Source organism: Aphis gossypii, chromosome 2 (assembly GCF_020184175.1).
Source record: "Aphis gossypii isolate Hap1 chromosome 2, ASM2018417v2, whole genome shotgun sequence".
NCBI classification, from domain to species: Eukaryota; Metazoa; Arthropoda; class Insecta; order Hemiptera; family Aphididae; genus Aphis; species Aphis gossypii.
The window spans coordinates 73,637,484-73,664,817 of record NC_065531.1 but is presented as its reverse complement, the minus strand read 5'-3'; the positions used below and the strand labels follow the sequence as shown (position 1 = coordinate 73,664,817).

The window sequence follows — 27,334 nt, the reverse complement described above, 5'->3', positions numbered from 1 at the left end:
TTCTAATTAAAAAAAAAAAATAATAATAAATAGTATATCTTTCACCATTACCTAAATATTATTATATAAAATATAATTATATACATATTTTATAACCAAATTAAAACCATCAGTGGCACAACCAGGGGAGTGGACCTCGGGTCTGGACCCCCCCCCCCTTGGATCATGCCATAGTATTTATTTTAATTTTATATTTTTAAAGTTACCCAAGTTTTCATCAAAATGTATTGATTATAATTATTATTAGAGTTGGTATAATAATATAATTGTATTTATCAATCAATGCAATGTATTTATAATGTATACTCAGGAAGAGAACAGAAAAACAATATAGAATAAATAAAAAAATTTCCTGGACCCCCCCCCCCTTTGAACAAATCCTGGTTGCGCCACTGAAAACCATAACCATATAGGTTAACGACCGGATATATTATGGACAAAAAATTATTTTATTTTTCAAGTATAATAACTAGTATTAGTTCATTAACCGAAATTCATAAGTACTACCATCGATTATAAAATATAAATACAATGTATTACAATCTACGCATTAATAATTTTAAAAATATATATTTTTAATCTAAACATTACATTTTCATGTTCAGATATATATTACAAGTAAGATTTGTAAACTAAATTTTTTTAAGTTAATTTTTGGATACCTGTAATAAATTAAAAATACATAATGAAGGGTGTTCTGCACCTTTGCACACCCTACTCTATCTGTTATTGTGGGTACTTATTCTCATGCATTAGACCGTAAAATTTATAAAATATACAACATAACAAAACTTCAGCATACAATACAAAATACAAACATAACTTTTGAGTTTTGACTATATATTGTTTTTAAATACGTTTAACTAAAATAACAACAATTATTCTCGTCAACGATCTACTCTCACCATGACCTCTCACCTAAGTAAGATTCAAAGTGTTAACATTGAAAGAAGATTAACTATTTTAGCCTTAATAATACCTTGATTATTGTAAATATAACTATGAAATTTGTATGTGAGTAATTAATTTAATTTACCTCATTTGGTTCAGAAAGTTCAAATAGATCCAGTCGATTAGCATTCCATTGTTGAATGACGCTCCTCAGAGCCTCCCGTTCTTCGTGCCTTTTCATGGCCATAGTCATTTCAGGATTCATGGTAACCTAAAAAATTGTTAAAGCTATTATATTTCACAGATAAAACAAAGGTGGGTACAGGGTACTATTTTGTATGAAACAAGGCATACGTATAATATGATCTTCATTATAAGGGCTTAAATCTCTTTTTTTTTTTTAGAATACATAACGTATACGTAGGCTATTGTGTAATAACATAAAGTATAAACCTATTACACGAGAATAATAATAATAAATATGTACGTATATTAAACAAAATACAAGCATTATATATTTATAATTATGCAGGATGATATATAAATTAATATTTTAGTTATAGTTATAGTTATGACTCATGAATTATAATTTATTTTTTCAAAATAATATCCACCAACAACTTTAACAAACAAAAAAACCGATATAATATCAACTTAACCAACGTATACAAATGTAATAAAGAGTCTAATTAAAAAACAAAGTTGTATAAAATCGTTACTATTTTTTATTATACAAATAACAGGAGGTCTTTAACTCCCTTACAACTTATGCTATACACGGGATTTGTATACACTATACATATCCCATTCAAGAATAATCAATATTTAGAAAGTCAAGTTTCGATCAAAAACAAAGCAATTGTTGATTTAACAACAAAATAAACAATAAATAAAATACCAGAAATACCAGAAATATGTAAATGCAGAAATAGTACTTACAAGTTACATTATATAGGTTAGGTTAGTAATATATAAATACTAGATTAATATTTGCATTTATTTTTTAACGATAATGTAAAATTAAAATTTGAAAATTACTTCATAAACTATACCTCTTAAGCTTGAAAACATTTCTTATTATCTACATAATGATATTATTATTATGCTATGAAATACAAAACAATAAAAAATAATTCAATATCGATAATTACTTCAGATATTTTATAACACATTAAAAAATTAATGTCAGTTAAAAATTTAAAGTAGATAGTTTTTCAAGAACCTAGCAATGTAAAAAAATCATACTATATGTATACATAGCCTTAAAAAATCTTAACGGTTCTTTATTGGTGTGGCTATAGAAACAAAACCCAGAACTCGAGGTATGCTATTATTGTCACGTCGTATTATAACTTATTGAAGTGTTGAAAACCTGATCATACTTTGTTACCAAATTCCGGTACATTACTTATGTGCGGTGTGCACACATTATTGTGTTATGGTAGCGTGTGACAAGAATCCCAATTGTTAAGAATTAAGAAACATCACAAAAAACCTAAATAGGTGTACATACAGATATTATATTATACCTAATATCAATATTATGCTCAATCATGTATAATATTATATATATTAAATATTATATTATGTAATATTTTAATAATAAAAAATATTATAGTTATAAGTCTTATAAGTCTTATAAAATATAGCTTCACCAAAAATATTTTCTTTGGTTATGTAGAAGGTAGTCAATTAATTATTTCAATACATTGAATATTTTTTATATATTATGTAAGCTGTACTTTACGAAATGTAAAAAATAATCTTAATCACAACATTTTTTAGGTAACTATAATAAACCATTATCCGTTGTTGTATATTAAAATTACCAATAAAAAACCTTGCTAAAAATAACAACTATTAGTAGGTATAGTATTTAAAATCAATGATAAAAGTATAAAAAAATATTAAATTCAAAATTGTACATTGGTAAGGGACTGTTCAAAAATGTATTAAGTAGGTATGTATTGATGGTCGTTTATACATATCAGGTTTGTATTTTTAATATGTTAAAACTATTTGCCACACCCGCATTTATTGTCTTCGTCTTACAAATGCGAAACATTACAAAATGTACGCGCATTCGGTTGTTAAATTCAACTTTAGTCTTAGTATTAGAATGAGTTGGCCTATTAACTTAATTAATTAATTAACTTAATGACTTAAATTTAACATCATAGCATGTGTTTTTTTATATTATAAAATTTAAATTTGAAACATCAAAAAACATTAAGCGATGGTTTTAAAATAATAGTACAATATTAAGTATCATAATACTATAATAAGCAACTCTTTAAGCACGCTAATTAACATACAATAACTCAACAACCAACTGATATTGCAAGAAATATTCACATCAACTGTTTATAAATCAATCAAATAACAAACACATTTCTTTTATGTGAATTCCAGGGCACAAAAATATCGTCGACAACAACAAAGCTGACTAATCAGCAAAACGCCCTAACAACTATCCGTATACCAACTAAGCTTTTCGATCCTGGATATTCTAAATTTCTAAATGTATAAAAACTCACATTTTTGAAACCAGGCAAAATGATTTAAAAAATGATCTACCTACCTATAAACTTGATTAAATAAAAAAAACAATCAGTTCCTGTGAATTACAACGATTTTTTCACAAGAATTAATTATCAACTGACTAAGAATAGAATATTCATTACTAAGCTATTGATATTTTAATATTTTATATAGAGGGAGGATCCTATAAATTATGAAGTATGCAACACCCGTGGCATACTACTCACTTCACTTATCGAATATCGTAATTTCTAATATGAAAGATCTTCTCATCTACTCACCATAAAATAACCCTCAGCTCGGACATTACTATTACAATTATTATACTACTTATTACTTAAATACATCAAAATTGCCAATATCTACTAAGGAATGTAAAACAATAATGTATTATGTAAATGTATTTTCTAGAATTTCGAATAGCCGTTACTCTTACAAGGACGTATACTTTAATAATAATAAAAATTGCAAAAAAATTATAGTAACGATTTTGGTTGATGATATACAACTCGATACACATGTTGTATCTCATCATGATTAAATTTTAATAATTCGGTCTTGAATTTTAAAATACCTTATTTTAACAAGTAAGCTATAGTTTGATATAATATACTACGAAATTATAGTAACCTCATCATCGGAGGACTATGGTTAATTGGTTTTTGTTATAAATAAAATAAATTATCTTTTCGTGATTTACTAAACGACAGTTTTTTTAAGTATGAAAAATAAACCTACAAATTTTTAAAAAAAAAGTATTCAAGTAAATAATAAAAGTATATAAAAATATATTAACTCCAAAATCAATTTAATAAACATGAATATACAAACGAAAAGTAAAATATATTATAGTCATAACTTGGTAGAGACATAAATACGTGACGATTAACAACAAAATATTTGTGGCAATAACGCATAATATAATATTAAAATAAATAAAGTTTAATTTCAAAAACTATTCAAATTTAACACCAACGTTTTCTTCGTGTTCTAACATAATCTACTTTTACGACAAAATATTGTTATATTTTATCAATAAAACACAGTTGTATACTGCCTTTTAAAAAATCTTTGAATTTGAATGATCAACAAGAATTTTCAACACATTAATAAATGCTGATGTCAACGTGTAAGTTCTAGCCATAATTGATAAATAAGGCCAAATCAATTCACAAAACTTGGATACCAATTTATATTGCAAAATATTAATTATCATATTATTATACATGTATGATATATTGAGAACATACTAAATAAAAACTATTGGTAATTAAAAATAAAATAATTTGCAGATATTAACACGATAATATCACGCCCACATTCTAATAAAATATCAACTATGCAAGTATCGGTGAATATTTTATTACACTATTCTGATAAATATACTTCCTGTAAAATAATAAATATAATTATTAATGGACAATGATACTCAATAAAATAGAATAAAATATACGTTTAATATTATTAACAGCTAAATACATGTTAATAACAATGCACACGTCAAATAGTTGTGTACCTCGTTGTGTACATAATTATTATAATATAAGTATTAATTTAAACTCATATTTATACAGATATAAACGAAACATTAAACCATTTTATAAAGGACAATTATTATAGGTATATAATTTTTGTATGTATTTTTATATGTAACATATGTACATTTTATAAAAATGTACTAATACTTGTATTAAATGGTACTCAAAGTATTGTTCTTAGAAATTATAATATTATAATTTTTATGTTCACGCATGATACCCTTAATATAATATATATTATATCCTATCACGATCGTCCGGAGCTAACAGCTGTTATCGCGCAGAACAATTTTATTATAATATATACGAAATATATAGAGCGTCGAAGACCGGACAAGCGTATAGTAGCAATACATAATAATATACGCATATATGTATAATAATCAGCAATAACCCATTACCGTTATTATATGCGAAGTTTCCGACACACCGAATTGAATACCGTACTATATCAACAAAATATAACAATATTATACTAATACTGTAACACTATGTTGTTCCTTGTTAAGACGGGAAGGGAATGAAAAAAATAATAACACTAGCGTATCATCGCGTATATAAATTTACGAATGAAAATATGTTACGGAACACCGACACCGCGCGGTGTGTCTGGTCTACCGTGGAGACCGGACTACGAAGACTCATCATGTATCCAGATCCTACATAATATTATTATTATTATTATTATAACAATCGCTATACCTACTTACATAATATTAAAATATTATCATAAGCGGTGATTAGGGGTCTTACAAGGTTAATAATAAGAAAATGTACAATATTCCTCAACTACTAAAAAAAAAAACACAAATATTATTTTTTTATTGAATGTACCTATGTTATGTTTACAATGTTTAAAGAAGTAGCTAATTTTTGTATTTTTTTTTTTTAACCAATAACTTAACAAAACCTTAGGTCGGATATCAACTTTAAAATAAAAAACTATTTTGATTTACATTTTTATAATTAATTTTAATAATAATTAGTATTTGATAAGCTTTTATGAATTAATTGTTTAACACACAAAAATACTTAAAACTTTTATTAAAGAATAAAAGAATGTAATTATGATAGTTATTAATTTGCTTGTTTGAATATATTTTTTTTTTTTAATTGAACCCTAAAATTCTACTAATTCTCCAACAATTATTAAAATGATTGTAATCTTTATACTAGTTTAGGCAAGTATCTTCCGAGTATTTTATTTATATTTAAACTTTATACCTCATAATTGTACGTTATAATTAGGGCACAAATTTGTATGTAAATACATAATTTTATTGAATACAAATTTCTCAATTCTGATTTAAAATAAGCACATTTCATTACACCCTGAATAAAATGTGACTTTTTTATATTATATATTTTATAAATATTTCGCTTTTTCATACCTAGGTATACAATTTTTATTTGTATTAAAATTATTAGGTACCTATACTGGAATTTGGAAATGTTGATTTATCTGCTTCTATTGATATACGGAGTTGTTATAAATAAGAAATAACTGATAAAGTTGTTAGCCAAAGATTACAATTTGTAAAGTAACTATAATCTCCAAATGTATGTTGTATCTAATTATTTAAAAAAATACAACAATGAAGATGATTAGATGAATTAAATTAATTAAATTAATGTAAAATACCGATTTTTTTTAAAAATTTGTAATTTTTTTTTTTTTTTAATATTTCACGTTTTTTAATACATATATTGCCAAAATTAAGAACATAAATATTTACATATTTTGACTTTTATGACATAAAAATCCGCACCCTAGTTATAATATAAAACTTACCGGTCCTGAAGTAAAACTCAATACAACGAGAACGAATTAATTGCGATTTTGACGATTCACATGAACACATTGTTCTCAGGCACCGGAGTGCGTCGTTAACGTAAGTCAACAGTGCAGCCATTATATTATTGTAACGCGTCGTTTGTTTTAACTTTTAGACATGCGGGGATGGTGTATTCACAAGACCAATTTCGCGGAGCCAAGTTATCCGAAACAAATATTTTTACAATATATTAAGTATATAAATCAAAACAAGATTTTAAATGTTTTGTTTTGTGACGATCGTATAATATAACGCAGTATAATATATTTTCATATGAAGCAAGTGGCACAATGAGGATGAATATCATAGAAATACATAATATTATTGTAAAACCAGTAGCGACGCGACTAGCAGTCGATCGCTGGCAGTTCAGCGAGCAGCTCGTGACGATTACAATTATTTACATACACGTAGCACAGCGTGCCGCCGGACTCACTATGCAAGGCAACACGTCACAATTGTATGTTGAAGAACACACCCACGAAATTAAATAATAAATAAACTCCGCATCTCCGAAACGGTTGTCGTATAAAAAACGAAAAGAAATATAACAGCAGTACTTATAGTAATACTGCAGTAATAATAATGGTATAAAACACAACCCAACACCGTGATATCATGTTTATTGTTATAATATGCTATTATTAATTGATCTCTTGAGGTAAAATCGCAGCAATTTTGATTTTGATTTTTTTTTTCATACCACGCCTGGTACATAAAAAATAATTTTTCTATTGATAAAATAATTAAAATTTCTTTAAATTTAAATTGCAAAATAATTTAACTTTTTAACCAACTTTCAAAGCAATAACATACCATTTTATTTTATAAATCGTAGATATTTATTATTATTCGACAGACAACACAAAAATACAAAGTAATATAGTATCAAACTGTTGTTTTCAAGGTTGTAAAACGGCATTAATCTATCAATGTACTTTTTATAAACTAGCACAACTGCTACCTTAATACTTTTACCAAAACGATATCAAGGTTTTTTGACATTTTTCTCAGCTGTAGGATACTCAGATTAAGTAGGTAGGTACCTAAGTAGATTATACGATTATCTATTATGACTACACATTTTATACTATAATCACACAACTTAAAAGTTAATTATTAAATACAACTATTAATTTGTATACTTATAAATATATAATAATATTATAATTATTTATTATCTTATAAATAATTGATAAAATGAAAAAATAAATATACTAAATAATTATGATTATATTTTTTTCTAAAAAACACTATATAATATTTACCTGTATAGTATTATAACTATTTTTAATAGCTTGAAACGAGTGAATTTATTGTACTTGTTTCTTGTCATAAATAAAGTAGTTAACGAATATTTTCCTTATCATTCTTTACCGTAACCTCATTTTATAATATTATTTTAATTTTAATACGAATTCATAAAATAAACCTACTTAAATAATAATATTTATGAGTAGTTTTAGATAATTTTAACAAGATACATTCAATATTCAAATACTAAAATCTAACACCAATTATAAAACTTAAATATAACTGAAAACTGAAAACTGTTTTTAATATTATATTTTATTGCATGCTGTTAGATGATACATCGAAACCAAATTTAAAAAAAAAAATACATTTTATAAAAATATATTCGTACCTAATATTATTTGATTATAAAATTTTATTCAGTTAAAATAAAGTAATCCGGTAAGATTTTGAAATTTAAAGTTTTGTAATAGATACATTATACTTTTAAAATAATAATATAAGAACAAATTTAGCGAATAAAATGTAACTCGGTCACGGTGTAGTACATTTTATTAGCTAACCTTGTAAACAAATAATTTAGGAGATTTACGAAAAATAATAACAGTAGACAGGGACGAGCCTAGTCATTTCCTGTTAAACTGAGGATGGGCGGTTTTGCCGGTTTTATCCACATCACCCAGTACTCAGTAGTTATAACCTACTTGGAAGTGGGACAAAAAATAAACAAATAAATAAATCTAAACACAGAGGAATGACTATAATATACATGTGTTCTCAGTACAAGTATACAATGAACTTTCGTGATTTCCTGCAATTATAAAACTTGGTTTCCGTTCAAACGCTACAGATAACAATAATAATAAAAAGTAAAAACCATTATAAAACATTCAAATGGCATCTTTAGTGCAAATGCGTAAAAATTTATGAAAAGTCAATAAACAATTCAATAATATATACCTTACTACGAAGCCATTTAAATACTTGTATTAAGGTTAATTACTAATCTCTTTTAATCTATGGCTTGCCTTTTTTAAGTGTTATACATTCTTGACGAATACAACTGACTATAATATGTTTAGTTTTTACTATTTAATTTTTGTTGATTTAATAAATACTATTTATTAAACCAACAAAAATTACACAAAATAAAAATTATTTTTATTTTTGTGTACAAATATATTAGTTTATAAATATATTCAAAATTTAATCACTACCAAAATCCAGATTTACTCAACCGTTATTTACTGTTAAAATTCTAGATATTATTAATAAAAAGCTACCTAAAACATTCAAGCATATCCAATGAAAAACGACGGTCAGAATACATAATATGCGATTTTTGATTTAAAAATATTGTCGGGTGTACCTACCTAATAAAATAATTCAATTTTCATTATAACTAAAACAGATGAAAACGTAACTTCCCCAAGTTATACGTAAGCTAAACCCCTAAGCTTATTAATATATAGCTTTAACTAAAAATTAAAATTATTTCCGTTATATACATAGGAATTAGTTTAAATTAGTTATTGATTTAATGATTCATTAAGTTTTCTTAATAAAAATATCATACGGTTAGGCATTATAATATTTTATAATTAATTTTAATAATTACGTATCTAAGTCATAGTCAGGATAAAAAGTTAACTAAAATAGAACATGATTATTATTAATATTATACAATTCCCAAAATCACCAAGGGAATAAATGTTCGATTTCCAAATTAAAAAACAAAATGCAAGTTTAGTAATTATTATAAATAATATATACATAATATTATACATAGAATACCTTAAAATATCTGTAATTTTTTTTTTTTACGGAAGCTCGATTAAACATATCATTTAAAAATGTATTTTTTAGCTGTTATTGTATGATAAGTGATAGTTGATAAGTATTATCGGTAGTACCTATTATATTATTTATATTATAAGCTTATTTATTTTCTTAGTTCAAATAGGATTTAAACGAGGATTTATATTATTTTAAAAATAAATAATCTATAAATAACCATGACTACTAAAAATCACTGAATTAATTATTCAAATTTCAGAGTAAATATACTATTAAAATATTATGGTAGGATTATATTTGTTTACACTAGGTATTTGGATAGATATAATTCATACCAATTATGATAATGTACACGACCTATGAATTAAGAGATTATGACCTATAACATTTAAACAGCTAATTACTTATATACACACACGCATACCATATATTATAATATATACAATGAAAATATGATTATCAATAATATTAAAATTTAAAATCTCACACCAAAAATGTTAATTACGAACGAGATTATTTTATTATTTTATAATTAAAATGAACATCTACAAATCTACAAAATATTACATATTTATTATTTACCTACATATTTTAAACATCCTGTATTGCAGTTTTATATCAATGAAGTATCATTAAATAGTGCAATAGAATTATGAAACAGGCAGAGAATAAACGAACAACACTTTATTACGTACAGAGTAATAATTATTACACCGAAAAGAATGTGCCCCAATAAACTATCACCTACCACACACTCGAGTGCATTCCACGCGCAATATTTATATACCCATCTGTTTCTCTAACACTCTTGTAATACACATGATATCTGGCACTGGAAATTAACTGGATTTTAAAACTAAACATATTTGCTATTAATATATAATGGTAAACAGAAATCACTCAAAATCTATATTGAAAGAACAGGGGAAAACTATACCATAGGTTTACTTTTTATTTTTATTGATATACTATATATTTGATAAGTTAACATTAACGAAAATAAAACGAACTCTTGAAGAATGTACTTTAGAATGACAAATAGGAACATCATCATTGATTACATATTTAAAACTGAATAAACTAACCGTTGAATCAAAAATATAATAATAGTATAACTTAATAAACTAATTAAATATACCTAGTATGAAAGAACACAATGAAAAACCTCGACAACAACTGTTGATTTACCTGATTATTATATCAAATATTTAAATGTTATCAGTAAGATATCAACAAAATTGATTTTCTTTTAGTTAAATGAGAATAAAAAAAAATGATTTATCATAGAAATTAATTAATAAATAACTATTAGTTATAAATAATTAAGTCTATCATTAGAAAATACATTTATAACATACATTATGATTTTCAGCAAATCTTTAAAAAGGGAATCTTACATTCTTACTGCACACTTTTCCTGAAATTATTTATTAATTAGATAACATAATATTAGTTAAGCTTGTAATATGCGAAGGAAAAATTGTTGGCACATTTTAACGCATAATACATTGATTGCTATACATTATACAATTGCATTTTTTATATTGCTTATTATCAGGGGTCGGCAACCCGCGGCCCACGGGACGCATGTGGCCCATGAAGCGATTTTATGCGACCCGCGATTACAATTTTTATAATTAGTATAAAAATATGAAATACCACATTATGTATTTATGTTAGTTGATAAATTGTAAATAAAATAAAGTGTATGGCCCGTGAAATTTTTCTTTTTAATTTTTAGCCCCTGACACCAAAAAGGTTGCCGATCCTGGGCCTTATTTGATCACTAAAATGTAGAACGCGTACTTAACACAAAAATATTGAAAAGCAAAAATAATAAACCATAATATATTATATATATTATATACTGTAACTCAAACTGAGATCTTTTGAATTATTTATTCAAAACAATTCAATATTTTATATCAAATCGAATGTTATAGATCAGAATAAGAACAAAAAAAAGAATGAAATTATTCTATAAAACCCTCGATAAAAGCGAAGCTAGTTTCTCATGAATCGGTTATATTTTGACCAACCTCCTTTAATATAGGTACTATTACGATATTAGTAAAACTCCTAACACTCAACTGGCATTGTTGGCCGACAACTCGACTGCACAACCATCATCATCACTAAATACAAAAATTCCAATCAACGTCTTTAAATATTACCACCTTGTTAAAAATGGAAACTAAATAATGATCCAAGCAATTATGAAACAAAAAATGTTACAATTAAAAGATACAATAATTTTCAGCGAATTTGTGTAGAAAATCAAGCTATAAAATCTCGTATAGAATGGAATAAAAAAAATATGTTCAGAAAGATGATTCTATAAAGTACATCGATGTTTTTCACGACGAAAAACTTTTTTAGAAAATCAACAAAAACACTTGTGCAAAGCTATACAGCTTTATTATTTCTTAATTAACAACAAATGAATACACCGAGTCTACAAATCAAATTAGACATACTTATATCGAACCTGTTGGATGACACTGATAACGATTACAATAACGAGTAACACTTATACGAACAAATTTTATGTTATATTATACTGAGACACTAAGTACATTATTGTATATTATTAATTATTATTTTAAGTAGGTATATTTTAATCTAATATATCATTTGACATTATATTTAACACGCCATTTCTCAAATTATTAATAACGTATGTGTATTATTAAACTTATAGTAGCATAATGTAATAAATAGAAACATTTTAAGAAGTCTTAAAAATAATAAAATATAAAATAATACTAGTAATTGATTTAATTACACATAGGTACATAATAGGTATATTATAAATATTTATCGACATAGCAAGTACAAAAAAGTGCAAAACATAATCGATTACTCAAGTACATAAATTCTAGACGTATTAATAATAGCGTACCTATAAGATTTAAATGTAGTCCAATGTAAAATAATGTCAAGCTTACGTTTTAAGTTTCATTAAATGTAAAAACAAATCATATTTTATCACATTATTTAAATTCTGATTTAAATTATAAGTATGTTATTTATTTCATACATGCAGTACCTATATAGTAAATTCCATCACTAAAAAATGTAGCTACTATTTGTTCTGAATGTTTTGTTTTTTTTCTAACATCAAAACGTTACATTATTTCTAAATATAGGTATGTAGATAATGAAATAGTTTTTATTTATCGGCAAATAAAATGTAGTTTATCGAACCGTGATATATGGTTAATGTATATTAATATAAAAATCAGGTGTGAGAACAATAAATTGGCACGATACGGAAATCGAACGACAATGTCAATTTAATGGTTTTAAAATGTTCCGTGTAAAATTTGATATAATTTATTATACCTAATATTTATAACATAATATTATTAATATGATGATTTGAACATCAAATCAATCATTATAACACTGTTTTGTCGCGATTCTGGTATTACATTATATTTTTATTGTTATCAATTGTACATTCTTGTTAATATTTATTATACACAGACGAAAATAGGAACCTTTTGTTGACACGTCCGATATACCCGCCACAAAACAACTCTACCTTTACGACAATAACTACCCATATAGATATTTAATGCAAACGAATACGCTGGCACTGCTAACATGTTATGTATGACTGGGAAACAATTTTATGTTTCCCGAGAAAAGCTGTGCTCTTACTGCACTAAAACATTGAACTGATGATAAAACCACAAGTGCATATATATATATATATATATATATATATAATATATGTATTTATATTTGTATTTGTATTCGCATACAATAAATTATACCTAAAATAATGGTTTAATCATCATCAGTGTGTCTCCCCCGTGTCAGATTTATTACCATTTCAAAAATTAAGTAAAAGAACAAAAACCGAACACATTGTCACGATATTACTACATCAATTCATTAATATTTAATTATCATCGACATTATTTTATGAAATATGACACCGGAGGACGACGACAAGACGACGTACCGTGCACGTATTGGCTGTTGTCCATAATATTATATATTTTATTTTCCGCGTTGATCGATGGCACGACTATTTCGCACTATGGAATGAAGTGCGGAAAAAATGAAAACAATAATAATAATGATAAATTAACGATAAATAGATACTACGTTTCGACATAAAATTATAAATAATAATAATATACTATAGGTAGGTATAATATTATTATGTATCGTTCCCGATATCGTGTTTCTTATCTCTGCCCCCTCCAAAAAACGCACCTATCGGTGGAAACTATGAAGTCCTCCAACAAGCGAGGCCTTGGGAATGTTTGCGCAGGACAAGACTGTTCACAGACCGAAGAGTCGAGTATCCGCACATGTCATAATAATATGTGCTAAAAATTATCGTACAGATTGGGAATCGCGCAAACAGTGGTCGATCGTGATCGGCCAGCAGATACGGACGAAAAATAAAGGAGAAAAAGTAATAGAGGTTACCTGGTCACCGTCCGGCAGCCATCTTTGCACGCAATCTATACGTGAACTCGGCGGCGGCGGCGGCGCGCAGGTAGCATACACACAACACGGAGACCGCCGCCGCCGCCGCCGACAATTCAAATGCGCGAAACCTAACCGCCTTTTTTCGTACAGTGTTGATGGTTTCTTTTTCGGAGACAAATAAGGGCATAGTAAACACGGAGTGGGGGAACAGAAATATGCGTACGATGACAGGTTATCACAAGTATGTGGGTAAGGTGTGTGTAGAGGTACTCACTTTTTATCGCAGGACGTCTGACGATCAACAGCGTTTGCAGGCGGTAGAGGCAGGATTTCGGTCGACGGTCATCATCTCGATCGCACACTTGCACGCCCGCGGCTACGACAACACGACGGGTAGTGCGGCCCCCGGGGCCATGATCCGGAGGAAAGTAAACAGCGTCACCGACACAGAAACAGAAAACACGGTCACTCGCGAGACACCGGATCGGAACTGTCGGGTTTATATTATTACTTCGCCGTTGACAGTGATAACCAATAACAATATGTTGCACACACTCGCGACGGACGGGCGATACGGTCGCGGACACTGTCGTTTAACCGCACATCGCCGGGACAGCGGCCGATTTTAACGTATTCGTCGTGTTTCGCGCGAACCACACGATATATATTATAATATTTTACAACGCTCGGAAAATACGCACGGACGAACCAAACACACGGATTATCGTTAATAACACGGCAGACGCGCACTGCGTATACGACTCTACTGCTTCAATTTCAATACGACGCGACACGCACACGGGCGGCGACAGTGGATTTCGAACGAAATTACAAACGGAGGGGAACGGCGGCGGCGGCGGCGGAGACGAAGAAAAAAATAATAATAAAAATACGGTACAACGGCGGTCACACGTACGGAACGTCACGCACCAGTCGACGGCGGTACCCGTAACGATAAAACCGGCCGTCGGGCGCATGCGCGCGCCAGGTGAAACCAGATTTGCGATGGTGGCGCGGCGTTGCGGCCAGGCACGGTGACCGGGTGGGGATTGCCGTGTAACTTGTAATACACACTGTATACGCGTACTCTTACGCTGGTGTTACACTGTGATATTATAATAATATATATATATATATAAGTGTGTATGTGCACCCGTATAGGTATAATGTTAAATATATAATATATATATATGTATACAAATAAAATTATAATATAATATTATGTAGGTATATAGACACAAAAGAGACCTGCTGGCTGCTGCTGTTAGTTTGCCGACGGCGAGCGGCTTCTTATATTCGTCTTCGCCGCTAGATAATAATATTATTTATGTATACATATAATATTTTAATATTATTCATTTCTTTTTTCTTAACACTTCCCCCCCTCCCCCCGTTCACAACAACCTTCCTCAAATCCTATCAACCTCCCCGCGCCACACACATGCTCTGACACTCGATACTCACCGTAATTATAATACACAAATTGCGTAGCGTATAATATAATATATAACATATATTAACGGACTACGGACATAATACCTACATAATATTATATGTATGTACATACCTCTCTCTATATAATAATAATATATCAATCCGAACGGATCGTCGTAAGAAAAAAGTTTATTTTGAAATTTTATTCGCGATAAAACCAAAAAAAAAAGTTCGAAATACTATATAGGTAGGTAGTACTGGTAGTAGGTACCACACACTATTTTAACTATTTTACTAATACGGTCTATGAGTTATAGAATTATATCTATAATAATATATTGTGTGTGTATTTGATGTAGGTACTAATGTACTATTACTATACCAATCAGCACAGTCGTCATAAGCTGGATGAACTATGATTGGTAAAGTATATAATACACCTTTTATATATATGAGTATATTATATGCGACTTGTACATTGACTATAATAATATACATAATATGTGTTTAAGGTTTAATATTATTACCTTAGAAACATACTAGACTGTTATTATTATTGATTTAATCATATCATACAGAAGACATAGTTTTTATTACTAGAAATATATAAATACTAGGTATACCTACACAATATGTACCGACATAAAAAATAACAATATGAGTAATACACTCCTATAGTCGGGTGTATAAATTATCCGTATTATAAAAAAACTGTAAGTAAGAGAAACTTTTCTGTATTAATTTAGGTATTGTTTTTTCCTACTAAGTACTAACTTGACAATAAGGTTAAAACTGGTTGAATACCGATACGGCTACCTATTATAGGTACGGTTTTAACTTAAACTGATTTTCAATTTCTCTATGTATGTGTTAAAATGCATGAGATTTCACAGTACATAGCTTGTAAGTTGTGAGTATTTATCTATAAAAAACTATTTACACTAATACGTAAGAATAAAAATAGTACCTATTGGCTATTATTACTCTTCATTTGATAATGTAGATTTGACGTATTGTAACAAAATTAATTCTTTATTCACAACATTATTTTGTTTTGAAAATAATTTATACACAGTATAAATTAACACTTACAATTTTGTGTATGCTAACTGTGCAAAGTACCTAACCTATGTAATATAACCAATATATAGGTCAATGGCAGCACACAGACTTACCATAAAGACATAAAACATCTTTGTCCTATGGTTGGCATACTGCCCTACTCTGTTATTTTGTATACTTAAAAAGTATAAATTATTAAAAATATAAAGAAGATAGGCAAGTGGGTACTGCTCTGCTGTACAATAGGTGCCGAGTGGCAAATTTGAATTCAATGATTTATTTAAATGTACACGAAAAAAGATTTTAAGCGTAGATTGTCTGACAGCCTTTATCACTTAGGTACCTATATTTTTTTTATATTGATATAAAGTAATTTATAATTTAAATCACTATTAGTATTACAAGAGATTTATTTAATTTTTACAGAAAATGTTGTGTTCATTATATATATATACAACTATAAAATAGTTTATTTTATTTTTTGTTAAAAAAGAAAAATTGAAAATTTAGAATTTTTTTTCTGATACCAAAAAATACATGTTTTTTATTAAATAATTTCTTAATGTGTAGTAATAAAATAAAATAACAATTAGGTAATAATAATAAGTTATAACTTTAATAGTAATAATTTTAATTGTACAAAAAAATCAACTATGTTTTTATAAATATTTTTAAATTTTATATTTAAATTTTAAATTATTTTAACTATTAATGACAATTAATTTCAACACCTAAAATTAGCCACAATACATTTGAATTTGTTAATATTTATTTTAATTTGTCGATATTTCGTTCTTTTTTATGTATTCACAATCGATAGATTGTACTTTTCAATATTTGGACTGTCGTGTCTTCCCCTACTTTTAACTCATTAAACCAATTAAAATATATTGAAAAAAATACTATTCGAACACTTTAAATTCTCCTATATACCTAATAATTTGATAATACATATACATTTGTTTTAATATTAACCATTTAAATCATTTTACTCCGTAGTAAGAATCCAGTACATATATAATATATATAAATATATTTGATATCTAGCTATATCTTGCGTAGTTGCGTGTAGTATGTGTAAGATAAAGACGACGTGACGTATAATGCGAGTACGACATACTTTTTATGTTGTTTTCTACGAATTTAACATTAAGATAAACAACATTTTACTTCCCCAACTGCATTCGAATTATTAGTGATAAGTCTGAATAAAGAGGGAAGAAAATTTGTTTTAATATTTGTTTTAAATGTTATCATTTTTTTATTTTTCCATTATGATTATAATTTATATTTTATAATATGTATGTTGAATTATATAACTGTATATCAGTACGACTATAATATACTTGGAGTACCTACAGTTTTAATTATTAATTATTCAATTTTTTACCTAATTTTTCCCAAATTTAACACATTTTTTAATAAAATAACCATCTTACCCCATATGGGCGTATATAATTTAATAATTAAATATAATAAGTAAGTTGTAAAATATTAAATAAAATGTATACATTAGATGTCAAATGGGAATGGTTCACTATTATGTGTGTGTTAAAATTAAATTCAATGAAATATTATTGTATAAGAAAAACGATTTTAAGTAGAATCGGCTTATCCAGAGGTTAATCAGCCTATATAAATTAGTCTATTATATAACCAAGTATACTCGTATTTCTTCATTCTTGATATATTTTTTTTTGTATAGGTACCAATTTAACTAATTTAATTAATTTATTTTACATTTAGTTTTACGATAGGCTGATATAATTTTTTCAGTACAAATTATTTATGAGTAATGTTGTATTTTTAAAATTGAAGTTCTTATGAAGTTAGTTTATTTTATTAGTTTTCAATTTTTACAATTTTTAATATTTTCTTAAAAATTCTAACTTCAAATGCATACAAAAATATGTGGTTTTATATTTTTAATATTTTTATACAGGTATAAAAACAAGTTAAATGGGATCTTGTATTATATGTTCAAGAATTTTGATCAAGTGAATAATTTTTTATCGACATTTAAAATAAAAAAACAGAATAAAAACCAAAAACATTCAATTATCTATAGTTAGCTTAAAAAAATCAAAATATTTTGAAAATTATAACTTGAACAATAACAAATAAATAATAATAATATAAACTTCTATCAAAAAACGAATACCTAACCTAGCAGATCCCGCACAGCGTTGTCCTTGACAAATTAAATATCTGGGCTTCGCCCGTGTATAGTTTTTTGTTTAACGTATAAATATTTGTTTTTATCAGTTTTTATACTACTGATTGCTTTTTGATGTCTCGGAGAAATGTTGAAATAAATACCTATAGCCTATTAAATTATAATTTACAATATAGATTTTTAATTTAAGCAAATGTTTTTTAGTCGTTTTATGTATTACTAACGATTTAAATCATTTTTTTATTATAAAAAACTATTTTTTGTGACTTGAATATAAAAGTTAGACATGTGCTGTATTGCTGTCGCTGTCTTTTCTGTAAATTGTAGGTATTATCAAACTCAACAACTTTTCTTTAAAACTCAACATATATCTTTCATCGTTAAGCTTAAGACAAACGTAATAAACGTTATACCTAATTCGACCGTTTTTTTTCCAACTTACTGTGAAAATCCGACTACCGCTAAAAACTCTTTATATTTTTCGAGTTAATATATTATATCCTATTACACACAAATAATGTGGCTTTCTATTAGTAAAATAATTTTCACAACAAATTTTACGTAAAAATCTCCATTTTTCCTTTGTATTTTGTTTTTTTTTCAATTATTTTTAAAAAATACTGGTAATTTTTTTCTCAGACGTATGAACTAGATCTAATTTGATGTCAAAAACCACCCAAAAAATTGAAAATGGAATAATTTTTTACCTACGTATCGTGTATAAACAGAAATAATCAAATAAAAATCCTATATTAAAACGCTGATAATATACTATATACGTCTATAGAATAAATAATAATTATATGCTTGTATTATAGATACAAATGGTACCATACTACCACGATCACAAAATATAACTAAATAATATACTAAAATACAAACAACAGGTAGGTACAAGAAATCTTGCCAGTTGCCGTATAGACCGAGAAGAGTGAGATGACTTATGTTGTTGTCTGCAGCATATTCGGTGAAAATAGGACAGGTGTTATATTTTGATTTGTAACTTTGTAAGAATAAAACATTAACACCAAATAATACAAAATTGAATGTACAGTATACATTAGACTATTATTATAGTACGAATTACTAATATGATTTACACCCAGAATAGATGTTGGCATGTTGGCTGCGTGCCCGCATCTACAACAAAAGCAATGAACAAACACTTTATTAATGAAACAGAACTCTGTCAGCTGATAATGTGACATGTACACATTTGTACACAAATTTAACTGTAAACAATTTTATAATTGTATCAGCTAATCACTCGGTTGTTGTTGCCAAAAATATGTACCTATGTAATATAATATATAAAAAAACAAATGTTTAAATATATGTTATAATTTGTAACGCTAACACAGTAACATAGTAACATTATAGTAACGTCATTCTATAATTATATCATAATTAACCCAATTGTAGGGAGGGCTAAAATCGTCTCAACGATATTTAGTCGTATTTAATCAATATAACCGATGTTTTTTGAATCAAAATAAAAAAATAATAAAGATGGAAAAACGTGGATGTAAATTATAAATATTGTATTGTTCAGAGTACCAAACAATTGCGGATCTATGAATCATGGTTAAAAACTTAAAAATAATTTTATTTCTTATAAATTAAAGGGAGAAAAGTATATAAATAAAAATATAAAATAAAACAGGCAATGACACTAAATTATGACCTATACCTACGTATATTTTTAAATGATTGCAGTGTTTTTACACTATATCCTTGTATATTCAATCTGTAGGTACTAACCTAACTAGGTAGTTATTTATCAATTTAGTAAGCAATTAAGCACATATTGTGTGCAAAACACGGAATTAATTTGACTCTACTAAATGTCAAATATGTAAACTGCTACTTTCTTTAATAATTTAATATTAGCACCTATAAACAACACAAATTATAGATTGAAAATTAATTAATTTTATTGACCATTATTAATCACTATTGCAAATTGCAATAATCTGGTTTTTGTAAATTCTTATTCTACATTTTTTACTTATATTTTCTAGCATGTGTCTTTTTAAGTTCATACACACTAAATGTGCATACTGCATACATATTAATACAGGGCCGTATTTTACCGTTAAGGCTGTTTAGGCTAAAGCCTAGGGCGGCAAATTTTAACATTCGAAACGAAATAGCAAATTTTACCTATGTAAATTAGGTGGTAAATTTATTTTAGCCTATGGGCGGCAGAAATCTTAATCTGGCCTGTATTAACACATACCTACTTAAAAAAGAAATTATAACATTATTATTAAAATTAAAATTAAATACCTGACACAAATTAATTGCCTTTTAAAAAATTAATTGTGACACCAAGAATTAAGATAACTTTTTGTTTGAAACAGATTGTACTATATCAGAGTTTCTCAGCCTGGGGGTCGCGATCAAGTAAGTCAAAAATAATAAAATTCCAATTTACAAAATAAACCTTTTTATTTAAAATTGTTTATTGAATAAAAAAAATACTTATACCTGTAACAAGTTTAAATTAGGTAATACACTGGTATTTATAAATTGATATTCAAAATGGTACCTATACTTCGTTGGATTAAATGGTTAATGATATATTTTTATTGTTCAAATTTGTACTTAATATAGATAGGGGAGTCGCGAAGTGATTGACCATATTTTATACCTATTCAAAAATAATGTTTGAAATCTAATACTTAATGAATATAATTTTATAACTTAAAAAATAAGTAATTACTTACATAATGATTATAAAGTTATTATTTTTAGTAATGAATCATATACACATTATTAATATCTATTAAAAATAACTTTAATTTTTTAGGTTCAATCAATTTTCAATTATAACACACAATAAGATTTCTAGTAGTCAATGTTTGTTATGTCTTAATATGATGTTTAACTTATTTTTAAAATTATTCAATTCACTTTTACACTGATATTTTATTAAATTTTAACTATGTTAAATTATTTTTACTATAGAAATCTTCATATCAATAATTACTTTATCATAATCATTTATTACTATTTACATAATTGACAGTTTATTATTTTTAAATATTATTTGAAAAAATAAATAAAAGATTATCAATAAAAATTAAATGTTTCAATTATCAATAATATTTTAATCTTTCATTAAAAACAATATCATGGTATAAGTTTAATAGTCTAAATCAGTAGCTGCCAGTTCCCAAACTTTTTTCCATCGCAGCACATTATTATTAGTTATTATAAGTCATGGTACACTTGGGATAAATATTATATTATGCGTTTTTATAAAAAAAGTTCAAATTTCACGGCACACTCTTTGGGAAACACTGGCCTAAATTATTAAAAAGTTTTATACATTTAAAAATATTGTTAAATCTATAAGATTGAGTTTTAAAATGAGCTATTCTATTAATCCTTTATTTTCAACTATACATGCTAAGCTTAGAAAAAATACTAAGTACTAAATAATAAATATCTATAAATATTTGTAAAAATAGGTAATTTTTAAAAATCAACAGTAGTTAACTTAAAATGTATATATTTTTTTCAATTATAACGGTATATTATACAAAAAAAAAAACACAATTTAAATATAATATAGTTCAGTCTAAATTTGTATACACATCCATTTATCAGGTGATGAATCAGGTTTAGACCAGGAACCACGTTCTTTGATTTCCTGGTAAGGCATGTGCCATATGCCATTTTCAGATTCTTGAGTTGCTTGTAAATGCTTTATAGGCTCCTAAGAAATTAAATTAAATTTAGTTTAACATTTTATTACTTCCATCTTCAAACAATTAAATTTAATATATTTGGTATGTATTATAAGAGTTTACACAAAAATAATTATGTCATAGTATATGTTCTTACTTTAATCATAACTTCATCACCTGGACGTATTTTTAATCCTAATCGATGTATTTGTAACCATTTTTGAAATATGCTTTTCATGTGAACATCTTCTAACAAAAATTTATGACTACGCATAAGATCTCTGGTAAGAATTTGTGTATTAATACCACTATACATTGCAGCATATAAAACAAATGGATCATCTTTAGATCTAAGCAAAATAAATAAAATATAATAAATAAACATTTTTATTTGATTAAGATTAATTTGTATAACAAAATTATTTTCTTACAGATCATTAGTAAAAAATATATGAGCATTTTTTTTTATAAAATCAAATTCTTTTCCCAGCATCTTAACTAGATGTTTTCTGCCAATTAATAACACTTTTAATTTCTTTGCAATAAAATTCTTCATAATAACCTTGGTCTATAACAAAATTTTTACAATACCTAATTAATAATAATTACTAAATCAACTACAAATATAGTTTGTCTCAAAAGCCTTGTATCATCTCAAGTATTTCTAAATAACAATAATTTTATTATTTAAATACTATTTTTTCAACAAAAATTTATATCAAAATTTTAAGTTTAATCCCATATATCTAAAAGAGAAACCAAACACATATTTTTTGTACAACTGAAATTTTTATAATATCCAATTTTTTAATCTATATTTTTTTAAACTGTTTTAAAAAATTATAATAATTGATTAAAAATGCTTGATACTTATAAAAAGAAAAGTTATGTTACCAAACACAAAATTAGATCACATTTATCTAAATAAACCTCAATTCATTGTAATGCAATTTTTTTTTGTAACTATCTATAAAAATGTCAATGCTTTTTAAAATTAATTAGAATAGTAAAAACTTGTATATTGTCTATCATAATTTCATATTAGTTATAGGTTATAACCATATAAATTAAAAAAAACTTTTTAACAATTTAATGCCCACCACTGTACTTTAGTGACATATGATAATACAAATACTACTTAATATATAATATATTACTAAAATAATACTTATTATAACTTAATAATACATTTTAAGAATATTTTAAAACAAAATCAATAATTTTTCTTTTAGCTATCAAAATCTATTTATTTGAAATAACATATTTTATTATCCATTATTATACCTAGCCCACCTAATTGTCAAAGAATTATTAGTTTTTTTTTTGTCGAAAATCTAAACACTTCAAAGTTATATGAATAAAAATTATTTTTAATACAAGAAAAGCAAAATATTGTTTATACTATTTTAAATTAATATGAAATATTTATATTCATTAGACATAATATTCTTTTTATTAAAAATTATTCAATACAAAAATACTTATTAATTGACATATTGTTATTTATTCAGTTTTAAATGTTACCCATTTTTAAATATTAGTATTTTAAGAAAACAGTGACATTACTAGCAGATAAAAAATGTCTAGGTACCTCACTTTTCGATAAATAAATTTAAAAAATAAGTTAACAAACATAATATAATAGTTGGTATAAGCATGAAAGGATACAACTCTGGTTGCAGAGTATTTGGACAATAAAATGTGCTACCCAAAAATATAAATAGTCTTACCAATGCCTTAAAAATATTTATTATTGTTACTATACTCCTTTCACCTTTAGAAACGACTCAGATTTAGACTTGCATGCAAGGCATCATTCTATATAATTTATTAACTCTTGGTTAATTATGTAGGGGAAAGTTATGTATTGTCGGCTAACAGGCAAACAACCATATCCACCCCTAACACTATTTTTCAGGAGAGTTAAAAAACAATTTTTTTCTTATTTTATATTATTTTCAATAGTTAAACTTAAGATACGACTATGTATACGTCCATTCATATTATTTTGAAGAAAGCTAATACATTCGTACTAGTGCATACGTCTAATTTTTTTATATACCTGCTAATTAAATTGTCAAAAATGGCGGATAAGTTTACTAGTAAAATTCAAATAATATAATGATAGTTGTAACTAGAACCACTAGAGTGACCCCATTCAATGTATTTTCTATTGCTATAATCAATTACTATCGGATATAGATACAGTCTTTTGCCTGTTAGCTATCAATATGATCTGTCTATTGCCGATAAAAACTGGTTGTCGCCCATGTCGCTTCAAAACTTGAATGGAGTATACTTTTTATGAGAAAATAATAGGTTTTTCAGCATATTATTGTTAGGCTGAAAATTAAAAATTTTAATTTTATAAAAATGATTTATTAAAAATTACATAATAATTTTATATTTTTTTTCATATAATAAATTTATGAAAATCAATCATACATATGACTTTGTTTTTTATTATTAAAGCGTTATTTGTTGACTTTGTTTAAATGCCCAAAAAAAAAAAAGGGTCTGTACAAGTATATTCCAGTATATTATATTCTCCATACACCATTTGCAAGTATATGCTACTAAAATTATATAATAACTTTTGAATGCTAATTCTTACTATTCAAGTTCTTATACGCAAATCAATTCTAGTGAAGGTACTGAGGGCTGTGTGTTAACTAAAAAGTACTAAAGAACAATATTTTTTATGTCTTTTGGCACACATTTTAAATATAAATTTATATTATACATTTTTTTGTTTGATTAATATACTAATCAATACTATACTATTATACTCGAGTACACTTACTATAGAATGATTACCAACTTTTCCTCGATATGCATATGCCAAGTTTAATCCATCGACTACCACGTCATATGGTGCAGTTATTTCAATGAAATCTTTAAAATCGTTCAACTCTTGAGGAGAAGAGTTATTAAATATATTTTTTCCAACCATTACATTTGATAAAAAACATTCTTGAAGCATCTTAAACTCTGAATCTGTGATATCCACATTTTTTAATACTTGATTACAATTTTTACATTTTCCACTAGATAAGAAAATACATTATTCATTAAATATATTTTTTTATCTTTAAAGCTAAGTATGTTGTAAATAATATTTACTTATGATGATAAACCATAGTAGTAGTAGCCTTAATGCCAGATTGTTTAATTTTATTTCGAATTAGTTCTGCTAAATCTTCTCTGATAATATACTCATTATCTCTTAAAAATTCTAATACTCTACGATAGCTACAATTTACATTTTTTTCACATAGACTAAACCATGCTGCAACTATTTCTAATGGTAGTATCCTATGTCGATTAAAAAGATTATGTATTAAAGTCCATCCCAAATCCATTTCTGATTCTTCAAATGCTCTTAAAATTATACAAGTTAATGTATTTACTGTAATATCATTTTCAATTTTTGATGCTTTTATGAATTCCAAGGAATCACGCCATAAAGGTGTACAACAAAGTCCCATTACTATAGCTATATAACAAATTAAGAAAATTAATAAAAAAAAAAAATAGACATTAGCATATTGTCATACCTTCAAGAAGAACAGGGTTCATTAAATGTAGATTATTTTTAAACAGAGACTGACAACTTGTCTGAATTTCATATTGGTCATCATCTGTCAATTCCTCTCGTGACTTGTACCATGAACGAATATATAATAGCTCTAATGCTAAATTAGGTTTACCATTACTACATTCTTTCACATACTTCATAAATGACTTGACTAGGTCCGAACGTTTTTGTTGTGAGCATGCCTCTAATATGCATCCATTAATATTTTTTTCATTTATATACCCACGATTAATGGACAAAACAGACGATTTCAATTCATTCCAATCAATAAATGTGGAACTTGATTTGGTAACAAATTCTGCAATAATACGTTTTTGTTCTTCACTGGCAAATCTACCTTTTACTTTGCGTGGTTCAATTATATCTGGAGTAACAACTGACAGTAACCTTTGAGTCTGTCTTGGACTTACCACCTTTAGTAAATTCCAAGGTAGATGTTTCCTTATTAATGAACACATTGCAAAATAAAATAATTGTAAACAAATAATGAAATAACTAATAAAATGTAATGTATAAATGTATAATTTAGTATGTATTAGATATATGACATTAACATAGTCACATTTCAAATTAAAATTGTATTAGATATTTAATATTAATATTATTTAGGTACATGATAAAGTAAATAATTTTATGATAATTATTACTAATAACTAATTAGTAGTTATAAGTAAATTTACTAGTTTAGTCAAATTAATCATTGATATTGTAAATTTGTAACACGAATTTTTAAAAAAAACGTGTTTTGATCTTAGATAATACACATTATCTAAGGTTTTGATTTTATAACAGTGATAAGTGAATAGTGATAAGGATAACAATAATTGATAATATTAGGATTTGTATTTTGTACGTGATTTTAAATTAAATTCCGTAAATTATAGTTACGGTTAAATGTTTTAGCTATTTTTCATATAGTTTTTAAAGATATAATAATTAATAATTTTTATATATCGAATATAAGCGCTATTAGGATTATTCCCTTTTAGGATTGGTGGTGCCTCCATTGAACCATATGTTATCATAATATGTTCAATTGGTGCCTTTTGCAAGTTATCTAC

At 26.2% G+C, this 27,334-nt stretch overlaps 2 protein-coding genes across 5 annotated transcripts in view; both read right to left on the bottom strand.

The window, feature by feature from the left end:
• The window catches only part of LOC114127018 (afadin), a 66,063-nt gene extending 50,722 nt beyond the window's left edge, over positions 1-15,341 (bottom strand). The window contains exons 1-2 of one of the 4 annotated variants that reach the window (XM_050202212.1): positions 14,583-15,341; positions 1,037-1,162 (exon numbers count right to left, since the gene is read on the bottom strand). In XM_050202212.1, coding sequence (XP_050058169.1) covers positions 1,037-1,156 — 120 coding nt within the window. In that variant the 5' untranslated portion in view covers positions 1,157-1,162; positions 14,583-15,341. The remainder of the gene's footprint in view (positions 1-1,036; positions 1,163-14,582) is intronic. The other 3 variants (XM_050202211.1, XM_027991094.2, XM_027991095.2) reach the window with 3 other exon arrangements.
• A 7,139-nt stretch (positions 15,342-22,480) lies between these two features.
• On the bottom strand, positions 22,481-27,001 carry LOC114127021 (mitochondrial ribonuclease P catalytic subunit). The gene is made up of 6 exons (XM_027991102.2): positions 26,233-27,001; positions 25,799-26,171; positions 25,479-25,722; positions 23,107-23,243; positions 22,833-23,025; positions 22,481-22,704 (listed from the first exon to the last, which is right to left on the bottom strand). Exons 1-6 carry the CDS (start codon positions 26,729-26,731, stop codon positions 22,567-22,569), a joined length of 1,584 nt encoding a protein of 527 aa, XP_027846903.2. The 5' UTR covers positions 26,732-27,001; the 3' UTR covers positions 22,481-22,566.
• Between the last annotated feature and the right edge of the window lie 333 nt (positions 27,002-27,334).